General features: G+C 39.6%; 1 protein-coding gene across 1 annotated transcript; it reads right to left on the reverse strand.

The window, feature by feature from the left end:
* Nucleotides 1–6,344: 6,344 nt before the first annotated feature.
* On the reverse strand, nucleotides 6,345–15,494 carry CD86 (CD86 molecule). Its single transcript, XM_054269675.1, has 6 exons — nucleotides 15,430–15,494; nucleotides 15,266–15,315; nucleotides 13,639–13,980; nucleotides 9,326–9,634; nucleotides 7,151–7,291; nucleotides 6,345–6,364 (listed from the first exon to the last, which is right to left on the reverse strand). The coding sequence occupies exons 2-6, from the start codon at nucleotides 15,309–15,311 to the stop codon at nucleotides 6,345–6,347; spliced, it is 858 nt and encodes a 285-aa protein (XP_054125650.1). The 5' UTR covers nucleotides 15,312–15,315; nucleotides 15,430–15,494.
* Between the last annotated feature and the right edge of the window lie 617 nt (nucleotides 15,495–16,111).

Below are 16,111 nucleotides of genomic sequence, written 5' to 3' on the forward strand. Positions count from 1 at the left end.
GGGGGGAGGGGGCGGGCCGCCAGGCCTACTCGGGGTGTGTGGGGGCTGCTGGAAGGAAAAAAGAGGGGAAAGGCGAAATAAAGACCCAAGCCCAATGGCCTGACTGGGCACCGTCATCATAAGACATAACAATGTTTTCCCTCTGTGGTGCACTGCCACTGCAGGTGTTTGTGCTGGCTTTAGAGCGGGCAGATACAGTCAGCACTGAAATGTCTCTGTGTCAGGGATGTGGATTCCCTTGAATCCAGACTTCCACTCACCCTTTGCCAGTGACAGGAAGCTTAGCAGTCGTAAAACTGATACGAGAAGATAAGTAGATGCCATGGTTCCTAACTCTGTGTTCTGGGATCAAACAGCTGCTTTGCATCTCTTTAGGGGAAGCTGGGGTTTGATGTTTCTGTGTGCTATGCTGATCAAGCATTTCTGTATTTTCATTGATAAAACTTCTATGTTCCTGTACTGAGTTGTTTTTATACACTTTCTGCTCTGGGTGCATACATAATATTGAGGGACTTAACTACTGACCCGATTAAAAAAACCAAAAAACCACCTTCTTAAAAGTCTAATTGAATTTCTATAAAGGCTTAGGTCTGCAAAATAGTTTTCACTCTTTAACACTTCTAGCCTGCTTTGCCATGATTTCAAAGTTCTTTAGCAATAACTTTGCCTTTTAAGTATAAGCTTTAACCCTGATTGAATTAAAGCAGATGAAGGAATAAGTTGTTACTAAGGGGTTCATTATTTTAAATCATCTTTTCCAATACAGCCGGACAAAGATGACTGGCCATGTGACTTGTTGTTATCCCTCAGCATAATTCTGCCAGTTTCAGCTAATCCAATCCAATTCAATCCAATCCAATCCAATCCAATCCAATCCAATCCAATCCAATCCAATGCAGCCTCAGCTGTGTCACTCTCCAAACAGTTGACTGGACAGCAGGTCTTGCATATTATTTCAGGCACAGAAAGAAAAGTCTCTGAAGAAAGAAGATCTTGTAGTTTTAAGATCTTCTGCTTCTGGATGTCTGATCTACTAGGAAAGGCTTCTACCTTGTTCACAATATGCTCTGTTGCCATAGGCAACTTGAGAAATAGAAGCTGTGGTTCTCATAATTCTTTCAAGAAACTATCTAGTGATAAAGGAATAGGATACTGAGCATCTTTTTTTTCTTTCCTTGGCTTTGTGTCGGTTTTTCTTTCCACACAGAATCTCTTGCTAGGTGTCATAATTTGTTTTCTCCCTCATATCTTGTTAAATTAGTCCCTTTCTATTCCACAGTACAATTGTAATATATTCTGGATGTTCCATAAACGTTCAAGAAACCTGATTATTCTGACTCTTTCATCTTCACTTCTTTGTCTCCTTTCCATGCAGCAGCACATGCTGGCAGATGACAAGCTGGAAAGCAGCTTTGGAGAAATAGTTCTGGTGGACCCCAAGCTGTACAAAGTGACAAAGATACCCCTCCTGGACTGGGTTAGGAGGGGTATCCTTCCCCCACTCAGCACTGGTGAGGCCACACGTGTAGTACTGTGTCCAGCTCTGGACTCCCCAGTAAGAGTCACTGAGTAGGAATGATCTTTCACACTTTCCTTATTTGATCAATCATTTAAAGTGTTTTTGCACCAGACAGATTAATCAGGTACTTTCTCCATTTTCTTCATCACTTGCATAGGTTGAACTTCACAAATTCCACATTGTAAACATGCTTTCTAGAGACTTAACCATCTTTTTTCACTTCTCCAATTCTAATATTTTAACTTTTTAGAAAATAAGACATGTTTCTGGGTATGGTAGTGCATTTAACAGTGTAAGGTAAAGAAGTAAGATCTCTCTGTTGCTTCTATGTCATAGTCCCATTTTAAAACCTGTACAAGTTAAATCAAATGCGTGTTTCAGAAGAGGGCAGGCAACATACATGGTGCATCAGCTGTGCACTGCAATCTGAGCTACTCTCAACTCATTGTTTCAATTTTTTCCTACGTCTATGCCCTTCTGAAATAGTAAGTACTGTTTATTAGAAGCACATGGCTGGCGATAATTTTTTATTATTTTCATGAGGTTGTTTTTGTTTTTTGTTTTGTTTTAAGAGATTAACAAAAGCAATGGATGAAAGATATGCTGATCTCAATATCAAGAACATACCAAATGGAGGATAATTTGAGCTTGCATGTCTGCAAGCTCAAATTCACAAGTATGTGAGGAGGTATGACATGTTAATGTCTGTAAGAATATACTGAATTTCTGGACCTCTGTGCAGAATCTTTCTTTGCTAGTGGCAAGCCTTGCCTAGCTTTCCTGGAGTCTGTGAAGCTGCTCGGCACTTGATGCATTGCACTTCCTGTTGCAAGCCAGCCTGGTGTATCACTCATGTCCTTACACTTTCTCAGTCCACATCCATTTCCCATCTTTCAGAGCTTTCACCAGCTTTTCTGTCTAACTGTAGTTTTTGTCTTGAAAACCTTCTGGCAGTCCATCCTGAAATCAGAAAACATGTGTTGCTTAAATCCTTCCTGGTCCCAGCATTATGATCCTCTTAGTGCAGAAGATTGAAAACCAAGGAGAAATTAGTTATGAATTTATGACAGCCTGGCATTCCAGTGTAGAGAAGCATTTTGCTTATATATATATATATATATATATATATATATATATATATATATATATATATAAAATTTTGCTTTTTGCCTTCTGAGTTTGGAAAGGAGGAAGAAAGATAATTTGAAACCAAAACATAGATAGATTTCTTTAATAGAATTATTGTATTTTTCTGGTTGAGTGTAATAGCACTCCAATAGCAAATAATTCACCTGAAAGAGGAAAAAGTGCCCTAAGGCCTACTTGCTGTATGGTGCTTTTTTAATATTGATCTCCTCAGAAGTAACTGTAGAATATTCTGGAAATGCAACGTTCCACTGTTCCATCACTTGTTAACGATAGGGAAATATTGCTTGTTGCAGTAGCACTGGCTGGCATTTAGGAATTTTCAGTAAAACTGACTTTCCTCTTTGCTAACAACCTTTGCTAATGACCTCTATGCTGGGAGCACGTGTACACTCACCAAGTTTAAACAAAAGACTTGGAGGAGTGGAGCCCAGACAATTGTGTGGCCATCCAGAGGGGTCTCAAGAGGCTGGGGAAATGAGCAGAGAGAAACCTCCGAAAAAAAATCTAAGGAAATCCAAAGTCCTGCAGCGTGGGAGGAATAGCCCCCAAAATGCACAGGTACAGGCTGGGGCAATCCATCGGGAAAGCAGCCGAGCCGAAAAGGACAGGGATGGGCTGGTGGACAAGCTGAAGATGAGGCAGCAGTGCGCCCTCGTGGCAAAGGCGGCCAACAGTGCCTGGGCTGCCTCAGGGAAAGCGCTGCCAGCAGGATGAGGCACGTGGTACTGCCCCTCTAATCAGCACCAGTGAGGCGCCATCAGGAATCCTGCGTCCAGTTCTGGGCTTCCCAGTATGTGAGAGACGTGGACATACTGGAGAGAGTCCAGTGAAGGACTACAAGGATGATTTAAGGGCTGGAGCATCTCTCGTATGAGCCCAGGCTGAGTACATTGGGGCTGCTCAGCCTGGAGAAAAGAAGCCTGAGATCGAATGAGTGTGTATAAATCCCTGAAGGAAGGGTGCAAAAGAGACTGAGCCAGACTCTTTCCAGTGGTTCCCAGTGACAGTCCAAAGGCAATAGGCACAAACTGAAACACAGGAGGTTCTCTCTGAACACCTTTCAGAAGGAAATCCTTTTTACTGTGAAGGCTGAACCCTGCCCAGATATGCTGTGGAGTCTTCCTCTTTGGAGATATTCACAAACTGTCCGGACATAGACCTGGACAACTTGCTCCAGGTGACCCTGCTCAAGCAGGAGGGTTGAGCTGGATACACTTTCTAGATCCATTCCAATCTCAACTATTGGGTGATTTAGTGCTGGTAATCAGTTAACTTGAAGCAATCTATCACAACTCTGAGTCTGATAAAGAATTTTACATTAGAGCATTGGATGCAAATTTAATGCATCTTTGCCATTTCTTTGTTAACATTTCTTTGTTTTCTGAAATTCATAATGTTCTGCCTAAAAATAAAGGGATGGTGTTTGTGAGTGAAGATGTTCCATGCTGTGGTACATATTGGATGTACACTCTTTCATGTGCTTGCCACATTGATGGAGTCACTGACTGAAAGCTGTCAAAGAAAGAAATGAAATATGTGAGGAGATAGCCTGGAAATGTGAATGCATTTGTATGGAGGACAAATGCCAGCATATCAGCCATGCTTTTCCTGTGCCTTGCTACTGTGCTCATTACACCTGCTGGTGCAGAGGAATAATGTTTCAATGCACAGAGACAAATTAAGATTTTCCCTGAAGCCCATCTGCTTTTTTCCCCTTAAATCTTTACCTCAGGAAGGAATTAGACTTGATTTAAGGGAAAGAATAGAGGAGGTAGAGAAATTGAGCAGTTAATAGAAAGAGGTTGGCAGCCTAAAGTAGAGGGATGGCAAGGGAGAAAACAAACAACTTCACCAATTAGGAACAAATTAAGGATGGAAGGGAGTTGTCAAAGGATAAACCTAACCCACCATGTTGCCTTTTCCACTAGTTACAGTTGCTGATGTACATATCATATGTAGGTATGTACGAATGAACATATGAAGCCTCCACTTGTCAGTCTCAGTCATTGCAGCAATAACTTTTTGATTCATTTGCTTCCAAGAAGTAATTCTGGAAATGTTTCCTCCCTGAGATCACCAAATGTTGGTATTCCCTAACAAGATGCTTTAATGGAAGGAGAATAAAAACAGCAACACAGAAAAAGACATATGTTTTAATCCATCATTAAATAAGTTTGCTAGAAAGTACAAATTTTTACAAAAAATTAAAACCTTTACCTTTTAATAACATTTGAATGATATTAATCTGAATGAAAATATTTTGAATGTTAGTGTAATAGCTTAATAAACTGACTCCCAAATAGTTTAGCTAACTCAAAAGGACAGGCATTTCTCTGACATACTTGAAAATGGAGTAAAAATTGAGGTGAAATCTAGCAACTCTCATCGTTTAATAGAAAAGAATATTTCTACCCAACAACTGTAGAAAATTTATGTCCCCAGACTGCAACTCTGAGCTGAAATTTGTCTTAAGAATATGATGCTAATGTCCCTGCTCTTTCTGAAAGTGTCAGACCTACAAACACAATCAAGATCTCAGAAGAATTTTGTCTCAGTTCTGCTGCATTCTTCCTCTGGAGAGATGTCAGTACTGTTGAAGAATATAAAGTGCAGAGATCATTCAAGATGGGAGAACTGACACATTTTGAGCGAAACAAAGGATCTTTTCTGAAGGATAAAACTCCTTCCTATGGCTGAATATACCCCAGTATATGAATTGCTCTATCATCAAGGTCTGAAGCAAAATTAAGAACATAGTCAACAAAAAAGGAACATTACTTATGTAATATTTTTTCATTATCTGCTCAGCCTAATTTTGTATGCTTAGATATACACACATGTGATACCTCATGCTGTCATTTTCTATCCCTGCATCCACCTGAACAACTGTTACAACTCTCAGTCAGAATACAGAGGAACAAAGTGTGGAGGTACTAACTGTCTGGGTGTATTAAGCTTGGATGATATATATATTAAAAAAAAAATACGTTAATCACAAATTATGTTTAAAGCAAGTATTTCCTTTAGGTTATTTCTAGATTCAAATGCTTGATAGGAATTCCATGACTTTTCTCAGAAAGTGGGGATGTGCCTCGAAGTTCCTCTTCCTGATGTGAAGCTTTACAAGGAAGTTACACAGTCGCTCTGCCAAAAGCATTTATGGCTCATGGTCAGGCAGGAGGCTTGAAACTAGATGAGCTTCAAGGTCCCTTCCAACCCAAGTCATTCTATGGTTCTATGATTCTATGATTTATGGGTAATAGCTTGGCTCTGTGTTTGCAGTGATGGTTATGAATCACAGATTGTGGCTTAACTCTTTCTATTTCTGAGACATTCTGTGACCCATACAGCTCTGCTTTCTCCATTGACTCTCAGGATTTTACATTGTCACAGTGCATATTAAAAGATACAACAAAAAGGTAGTCATGCAGACAGGCAGAGCATCATATTTACTACCATTTACTACCATTCTGGAGCAACAATAAAAACAGAGAACACTGGGCAGTAGGTTTCATCCATCACACAAAAGTGTGGCATGTTGTTCTGTAGGGCTTCTGGGGAGGATTCTTGTTCTGGCAGAACCTCTATAAACACGGGACCTCATGCTTTGCTGGGTGCAGAGGCGGTTCCCAGTCAGCAGTCTGGCTGATGGCCTCAGTTTCAATCTGGATAGCTTCTAGACTGCTAGACTGACACCTAGAATAGATCAATATGTGATTTACAGACATGTGAAAAATAGGAGCGGGTAAAGGAGTTGATAGTAAATGTCCAGTTATCTTAGAATTTCAGAAAAGAGCAAGGTGGGGCTCAGGACCCTTAACTGTATAGGGAAACAGGACTGACTGAGGGATGCATTTCCCTCTTGCTATAAGGAAAATAGATTTTGATGTCAACATGATTCAATGCTGAATAAACCCTGAACTGCTGAGAATTAGTCTCGGAATAAAATAGAGAAATGAAATGCCAAGATCAAGTTCTGTTCCCAGTACAAGATGATTCTTTTAGCCCAGTGTGTGGGCAGCTTGTGGTGGAGCAAGGTTCAACTCTGTGATGACAGAGATCCTTCTGTGAACTTCATGTAAGTTCATCTCATCCCTGCCCCAACTCCACCTTTCTTATAGTAGTGATAGGAAAGAAAGATTTATATAGTTCAATGACTTTAGGAGCCAAATCTATCCCAAATCCAGAAAAAAAGCAGGATGAAACTACTGGAAAAGGTGGTAAGATGGTGCCATGGCAGTCTCACAGAGGACAAAAATGGGCAGAAGTGGATTCCAGGATGAGACAGGAGAAAGATGCTTTGACTTACTGCAGGATAGACTAAGTTGCTACAGGAACTAAATTGTCCTGGGAAGTTTGGCTTAAGTCCAACATGAAACCTAACTTTCTGTCAGCAGCTTGAAAGTAGGTAGAGGGATGATTACGAAGGGTAAAGCCTGTGAGCTGAGGGATGGTAGAGCTGAATGACACATAGTAACTTACTCTGGTTGGTAGACAAGATATTTCTGTTCTTCTTTAATATCACAAAACCCAGAAGAAGTGCAGAAATGATCACTACAACCGCAGCTATAAGTGGGCCAAAGAAATTTATCTTTGCTTGCTCCATTTCTTTCTCTTTTATCTCTGAATAAGAAAACAAAGAAGATACACACAGCCAAGATTTAATTTGGTGGCAATTACTTTAAACACTCTATCCCAAAGTTACATGAAATAGAAATTTAGGTCAAGGCCTTTGACATCCTTTTTGCTTTGCTAGTGTCAATAAATCACTATCCACATTATTTTATTTCCAGTTCCAATAACTAGTGAAACTACCTGGTCTTACTACTCACTTAAACAGCAGCAAAGCAAATAACTCTTTCTAAGGTTTGAGTAGCATGTGAAAGATCAGCAACTTAATTGGTACAACAGCCTATGCGGCAGCTACAGTGCCAATGCTGCTCCGTGTTGCCATGCTAGTTGGAAGAACCTGGAACATGTTACTACTTGGTGTCTGTTGGAAATGATGGTCAAAGCCTAATGAAATGCTGTAAGGGATGTGAAAGTAGCAGGGAATTCAAAGGACTTTCCCTCTATTTCTGGTTTTTGTGTTTTTGAGGTTTTGGTTGGCAGGGTTAGCAGCTGATAGAGCTTCAGTTATTGCCAAACAAAACTTATGTTTGTGTAGAGTTCCTGGTTTCTTACCCACCATCACTGTTTGTCAGGTATCTATTTTCATAAAGCCAGAGAGGAGAGAAGAATTGAAGAGGAAAGAGGAAGATTCAGCATTATAGTTAATATAACCATTTCAAAACTAATGAGTAATGTGCAGAGCTGAACAAACATTAGAAGGCTTCTGGATTGTATTTTAACAGTATTTGAAAGTCTTAGAATGCAAAGACATCAGAGGCAGTTTGCCATATCTGGTGTTGATAACTTAACCCTTTAGCTAAATTTATATTAAGGAAACTTCACTATGGAACTTTTTCAGACCAAGTGGCAAATTTATTTTACATCTGCAGTAATAAGGTGCATGTTTATACTGCCCTGGTAGGCTTTCCTGCAATGCTACCATTCCCTCTTGGCTCCTTATTCCTATTAATTGAAGCACAGCTCTCCATCTTCAGCATTGTCTAAAAGAGAGGTGCAAGCCAAAGGAACGTATGACCAAAATGGGAATTGTCTTTGCTTTGATGTTCTTGTGCCATAGCTTATAAACAAAAAAAATGTGAAAAGAAGTTTTCCTGGTCCAGAAGATAAATAAAATACTGCTTTAGTTTAAAGAAAGGATCAGCCATGTGGAACCCTGAGATAATCCGTCAGTAAAGTCATAATGGAACTCAGGTCCCCAGCTTCTTCTTGCAAGAGGTGTCTGAAAAAAGACACAATTTCAGAGATGAAAAATCCCCAAATAGTCATTTTGGAATGTGCACTTAATTCTGCCAAATGTTATGAAAACCACCAGGAATGCTTCTAATATTAGTCCAAGTTTCATGGTTTTACAGTTAAACTCAGCACAGTTTATTTGGCAGTTTGTGAACCAAATATGGTCCATGGAACTCCTCTGTTTAGCCTTCTGCCTCTTTCTAAGAAATGATTAAGAATAGCAGCTCAAGCATTTTAAACCAGAAAAGACTCCTTTTTTAATATCAGGGTAGTCAAACTCTGGAAGTTTGTGGAGTCTTTATCGTGGTAGGTGTTTAAAATTCAACTGGATAAAGTGCTGTGCTACTTACTGACCCTACTTTGAGCAGAGTGGTTGTACTAGATTATCTCCAGATGCCCCTTCCAACCTCACCAGTTCTCTGATTCTGTGAAGTGACAACCTCTCCCAACAGCTGTCACCTCTAGAGACTGGTTGCTGCCTGATCCAGACTCCTAGGTTGCTTTGTTGCTACTGCAGCATCTTTCAGGGAGGGGATCAACAGGGCTGTGTTCTGGATTGTGTAGCAATTCCTTCTCTGTGCCCTCTCCTTGCTGTAATAAGATTTCCCGTGTGGAAAAGAGAGGAAGTTCAGTGGTGAATAGGATAGAGCACCTACAACCCTTTTAATCAACTCCTAGTCCTACTCAGAGTTTATTCCCTGCCTTGAACCTGCTGCTGTCTGTGATCAGCTGTGCTGCAGTACTACCTGCTCCTACCCATGCAGAAATTGGAATGGCCAAAGGGAGACTCACCTATGCTCAGTGGGACTGAGACAAGGCTTCCCAGCTGCTCCCGAAGGCGAAGTAAGCAGCTGATATTAGTGGGACTCCCTGCAGGAACTGGGATATTCAGCTTGCTGGTAACGTTGTACAGCTTTGTCACAGCATCCTGTGAGACATTCATGTGAGCAGGGCTGCTGAGTGTTATGTTCTCATGTGAAATCAGCCAAGTCATCTCCTTGGGCTCTGGATAACCTCCGCTGGAAGAACAGGTGAGGTTCAAGTATCCATTGGGCTTTAGTTCCCCGGAGTGCAGTTCTATCTCAGGTTGACTATAGTTGGCTGAAATAGACCAAAGACAGAGCATCATGAGCCAGCCACACCACGTTTGTGACAGTCTCTGCCAGTTATTTAATATTTAAGTTATTTAAGATTTTCAGGCAGCAACAAGTCTAAACACTTTTCTTCAGGAAGACAATGGGCATTCCAATAAGGGATTTGTATGGCATTTTTTTGGTGTGTATGTAGACTTGCTGCTTCTTGTTCTCAGGGTGTTTCAAGGATGCAAGTCTGATCAGTCAGACAATGGGCCTCTGTCTCTCCCACCTCTTTAAGACATATTAATACCTCAGAATAATGAAACCTTAAGCCCCACAAATAAGGCTTAAGCAGAAAATGGGAAGGGACTACAATGTTCTCTACCTTTGGTATCCTGAATGGGTAAGGGGAAACCCACAAACTTCTAACTGGGAAATGTAAAAATAGAAATAATCTGAGAGAATCCAGATAGGGTAAGTTCAAAGTGCAGTGCTGTTTAAGTAGAAATATCCCTGGTGTCGGTCAGTATTGTAAGTAAACATTTTGCAGCATATAATTCATCATCACTTTGTGGCAGGGTTCCCTTAGCTTAGCTTTTCTGATGGAATTGACTATAGCATAATGGTTTTTTATTTTGTGTCATTCACTCATCACAATAAATGAAAAACACACCTGTTACTTTAAAAAGTCAAATTTCCCATGCAAGAAATAGTGAAACAGGAATGGGAAGAACTATTTAAACATAAAATATGAATGACAAATAGAAGCTTTTAACCAATACCCTCTCTTAATTAATCTAGATACACTCAACCAGGATTTGTTTGGTCAGAGGTTTATAGTAAAAACAACAGACTATAATTGAAAAGGAGAAAGAGAGAATGTTGACATAGTACTGACCACTAAGTTGGCACATAGCAAGTTAAAAAAACCCCAAAGAACCTCCCAAAAAGTCAGAAACAAATACTGAGAAGTAGACTCAAGATTTGATTGCAAATTTTTAGGGCCAATAGGACTAAAGAATATGCAGAAATATTGGAGAAGGGAAAAGGGTTCTTAGGAAAATGTGAGTCTTGAGAGGGTGAGTCTCACTCTTCTGCACATACACTCAGTGTGTTGGAACAAGGATCTAATCCTTGCCCTAGAGGACTGTTAATATGTATGAATGAAGAAACATGATTTTGCTTTTATTTTCTCTATCCTAATACACAATGCATAGGATTTCGCTTAGTCACTTAAATCCCCCCAAGAGAGTTGATGGGTATGAATTCAAAATGAAAAAAAGCCCCCCCTTTTCTATACCTCAAAATTTAGTTAAGGTGTCCCTCAGAAAAGCTCAAGGTCTAACTTGCTTAGCTGACTGCTGTCAGACTTCTAGTCTGGAGTATTTATTCTCTCCTTGGTATTTTATAGGGATAGCAAGAAAGTAATCCATGGCTATGAAACTTGCCACAACATCCAAGTGATTTAAGGGCTTCAATCTTATTGACAGTAAGCAAGTGGAAATAGTAGAATACAGGTTGCACTTCTCTTTTATAGTTTCTGGAACCTCAATTTACTGAAAAGTGATGCTGGGTGCATTCAGGGTGTGGGCTACATATATGGGGTTTATGTTTGTTAACAGAAAAGCACATTTCAGGAGGTCTTTTTTATTAAAGATAGTGTCCTCCAAAAAACTTTGGGATTAGGTTAAATAACTCAAGAGACAGCAGTCTATCAAGCCCTTAATATTTTTCTCAATGGCTAATCACTTTGCTTTTATTCTATTTTCTTAAGTGACCATCTGCCTTCCTTCCAGACACCGACTGTTGCAGAATTAATTAACTAGCCTTTGAAATTTTTTTTTTAATATGCAGTATTTTACATGTATTTCAGGATCTCACATTCTGGAAACAAAACTCTTCTGATTATTCTGTGTTATAAGGTTGTAAGCTTGTTGTTTTAATGTTTCTAGTTGACTGTATCTTTTCCAGTCTTCAGATAACTCTACTAGAGCTTTTTTTCACACTTTTCAGTTTTTCAACATCCTCTTTATAACGAGCAACTCTAAGTCTCTCTTGTGACATCATTTTGGTCTCAATGCTCTGAGTAGTGCATATTTTGAAACAGCTTCCCTAGTCTTACCTACTTCCCTTATTGATCTATCCAGAGGAAGCACTGCAGACATGCCACAATAGGAGATTTTCCAGTTAAGCTGCTTGTCGGCATGGTCCCTACCTTGCATTTTTAAGAGCCAAAATTTTCCACTGTGAAGCCTTCATTTTTTTCTGGAGAGGGATCTGAGTCTGTTTTTATATAAGTTATCATGGCAGTATGAAATACATCTAACATGTATATAGAATCCTAGAATTTCTCGAGTTAGAAGGGACTCACAAAGATCATCAAGTCCAACTCCTGGTGCCACAAAGGATGGCCAGGGAGTCACACCCATGTGCCTGAGAGCATTGGCTAAACTGTTCTTGAACTCTCTCAGGTGCTGTGACCACTTCCCTGGGGAACTTACCAGTGCCTGGCCTCCCACCCATGGGGTGAAAAACCTTTTCCTGCTATCCAACCTAAACCTCCCTTGACACACTTTCATGCTATCTATATATTGTACAAATGTAATACATAAAAATAACATGTTTAAATTGAATTCAAAGGTACTGCATTATTTCTGAATGCTTTGTCACCAAGTGATCCAAGCAGCTTTGTGTGACTGCCCTGTCATTCTCGTACAGCCCTTGGGTTTTCTTATGCCCATTTTAAGTGTGACATGCCAAACTACAAAAATCCCTCCCCGTATGATATGAGATTCTAATTAAAAAGCAGCATGTAAGCACAGGTACATTTCAGTATTTGCATTTTCCATCTAATTATTTTGAAGGACTTGAGTTTCTTTAAAATATGGTTTTATACTGCTCCTTCCTTTGAGAGTTTCTTGAACAGAGAGTAATTTGGAAGGAAGACAACAGCACATTGTTAAAACCGTCTTCTTAACCTAAACCTTAAAAGGTGTAGGAGACTTTTAGTCCTAAGAGTGAGATGTCTGTAACATGTTGCTCAGATTTTGGGTAAACTGATAACTGATTCAGCTGTTTGAATTGGTTGAGCACTTGATGCTACACATCTTAAACCAAGGGCCTTGATACTGAGTGCACATTGTGAGTTTCTGAGTTCCGAAATGCCACTGAAAGTGCTTCTCTAGTAGATCCTGGGAGAACCAAAATTAACAATCTACATTTTCTGTCTGTGGAACAAGGGAACACTTGCTAGTAGCACAAAGCTAAATAGGGTCAATTGTCCTGGTACCCTGTTTTTGGCTGCTGTTACACTTGGCCTGTTCTCTTTTAAAGCAGTATGCTGAAGCCTGAAAACTCCAGTGCAAGTTAGAAGCTGCTTTATTAATGATTAGCACTACCACAGTGGAAGACAGAATACAGGCATAGAGAAGGCTACTAACAGAATAATTTAAAATAGAGAAACATTAGGATTATATATTAGGAATTAAAATAATATTAGAAAATGTGAAGAGAACATTGGTGCCTCACTTCCATCTCCCTGTTAAAAGACTAACTGCCTTTTCCTCTGTTTACAAAAAATTCTCTGATGCAGAAAAATTAGGCGGAATCTCACTAATATATGTATATAATTTTCTTCAGAGGTATTTTCTGCCTTCCTTTATCTGAATATATGAATTTCTGCTCCTACACGTGGGCTGTATTTTTCTTTATTTTCCCTGTGATTTATATGATCATAAAATAGCTGTGTGTTTGCAGAGATCTTGCCATGTTTCAATTCTAATTTGCCACCAGTGTTAATAAGGTTGGATAACTACTGCTACTTTTAATAGAAGGTAGTTTGTCAGATGCAAATAAACAAGTTTATTTTCCAGAGTCCTAAAAGCCATAAAACCTGCAGGAAGCAAGTCTCTTATTCATGTTTAAAAATTTTGCTCCAGAACAGGCACAATTTCAGGACCCATATTTCTGGGCTGAACAAAATCACGGAGAATCCCACAGACCAGATGGCAATCAGAAGAGATTACTTACCAATGATGTGCAGTGACCACTCAGATTGGTGTATGACCCTTTTTGATTGTTCAGTTGTTTTTTTCATAATAATACACTTATAGTGTCCCTCATCCTCAACTTCTGCATTTAACAACTGCAAGGTCCATTTGGCCATGTCCACCTTGGTGCGATTTATATATTCAGGACTAAGGTTCTCTTGCTTTTCTTGGCCATGATATACTTCATGCACCACTTTATTGTCTTTTTGCCAAAAGATTATTAAATCCTTCACGTCAATTTCCTGAGAGTTTGGAAAACAGCAGGATAGGTGTACAGTGTGATGGAGAAATGCCTTCACCGGATGCACACTGGCAGCAATACCTTAGACAGAGAGAGAGAAAAATCAAGATTTCTACCAGCTACAAAAGAGTATCAAGTTGCACTCAGGTATCCAACACTTAACAACAGGGGAAATAAAACCACCAACATTTAGACACAAATTATCCCACTAGGTATGACAGGACACATAGTAGTTCAAACTGACTCATTTAGTCATGAGGAGTTCAGGTCATAAAACTATTTCTTATTTTTCTTCCTATATTTTACTTTCCAAAAAAGGCCTACAAACAGAGGTCATGAGCATCTATATTTTACAAAACTTATCTCCAGGCCAAAGGTTCAAACAATTCTTGCTTGCAGCATCCTGAGTGTAATGAGGTTCTGCCACAAAGAAGATAGATGCACAATTTCTGTTTAAAAAGTTGAGTTAATTCTCCTAAGAAAATTACAACACATTAAATTTTTGAAGAAACTGTGAAGTACACACTGCATGGTAAGGGTGAGTGTCTAGGGAATGCATGACCAGAAGGTCAGAAGCAGGTGAACACTTTCAATCTCTATGAAGAATTAATCTAAAGTTTAATGACAAATTAAATGTCAGATTTAACTGTTCTGTAATTAATTTAGAATTTAATGACAGAGTAAATGTCAGACTTAACTGTTCTGCTGCTGATCTTGTTAACAGAAATGGTCAATAAACACAATTATGCCTTCATGCAAAGAAGGGATGAACTGCACTACACAAGGGATGATTTTTCTCCTGCTTTCTCCTGTGCATGTGTCCATTATTATGAGTAGTGGCCAGGGGGACTGTGTTTTCTTGGAAAAAGAAATGCAGCCCTCTGTCCCAGAAGATACAAACATCTCTGCTGTGTTCAAAAGGAGAAGATCTACAGTCTCTCTCCTGGTGCAAAGTTTTGACTGTTCTTCCAGAGCACAAGACTACAAATTGATCTCTGTGGCTGCCTCAAACTCCAGTTGTCCCATATCAGACTGCCAGTTTTTAGTTTAGTACCACTCTTCTCTATAATGCACAGAGGTGATACACACACATTTTAAAGACAGATTTAAATTGAGAATTTAGGAGCAACATAAAATAAGTGTAATGTAAAGATATAAAGTTGAAGAGAGGAAGTACTTACTATATATATTTTATAGAGTCCCTGCACACAATTTAAATACATGTCACATGGGCTACATGACCTTGATTGTGCAATGGAAGTGATTAATAGTACTAAGGAATGAGCTTCTTAGTGGATGAAAAAGTATCACATAGCAGGACACAAGCAATCAAAATAGTTTTAATAATTAAAAATGTGCCTTTTACCTGGGAGAAATATCATAGCACAAAGGAAGAATATGCAGATCTCCATGACACTGTAAGAAGGAAAGAAAGAAATATGTTAGAGGTTGAAAACATTCCAGTACTCCCGAAGAGGTGGTAAAAAAAGAAGTTTCAGCAAGAGAGAGTATTGAGAAAGTTAATCTCACCTTTTTCTATAGATTGGTGCAAGGGATTCTATGTGTTTCCCAGCCTTTAGCAATCACAACTAGCATGCTATGGCAGATCTCTGGTTTACAGAGAAGGTGATGTTGTGCAAGATTACTGCAGACTGTGTATGCCATGGGAGGAACACAGAGTCCCTGAGGTCCAAAGGGCAGGACAAGTACCCAAAATGCCTGGAGCGGAGGAAAGAGGAATGGGGAGCATGCTTGGCCTGGCAGTGTGGGGGAGAAGATGGGGAATTGAAAGTAGAGGGGGAGGAGAGTGTGATGAAGAAGGAAGAGGTGGGGGAGACATCTCGGTGATGTCAGCTACCAGAAGTGATGAAGTGTGTGACCTTCAGTTTTGTGACAGTAACAGGAACCAATCCTTAACAACAGCAAAGGATAACAGGGAAATCTTATGATATATGATACAGAGAGATGATGCTAAACAGCACATAGTTCTCAGTAAAGAAAAAATTAGTTTCTCTTTAGGAAACAAAACCCTAAAAAAAACCCCTATATCTTGTCTCCTAAACAAAACACCTCTCTGGCTGCTTGGGTTCATGTGGCGTAAGGGCCCATAGTCCTGGTAAGCAGCCAAATGTCATTCCCATGCAATCTGAGAGTGGCACCTGCCTCAAGTCTGTTTGCTATTTTGCATTTTAGCAGCACCTTTGTGGTTTTT

Source organism: Melozone crissalis, unplaced genomic scaffold (genome assembly GCF_028551555.1).
Source record: "Melozone crissalis strain CALT ecotype California unplaced genomic scaffold, PUWL_Pcris_2 ptg000008l_1, whole genome shotgun sequence".
Lineage (NCBI taxonomy): Eukaryota > Metazoa > Chordata > Aves > Passeriformes > Passerellidae > Melozone > Melozone crissalis.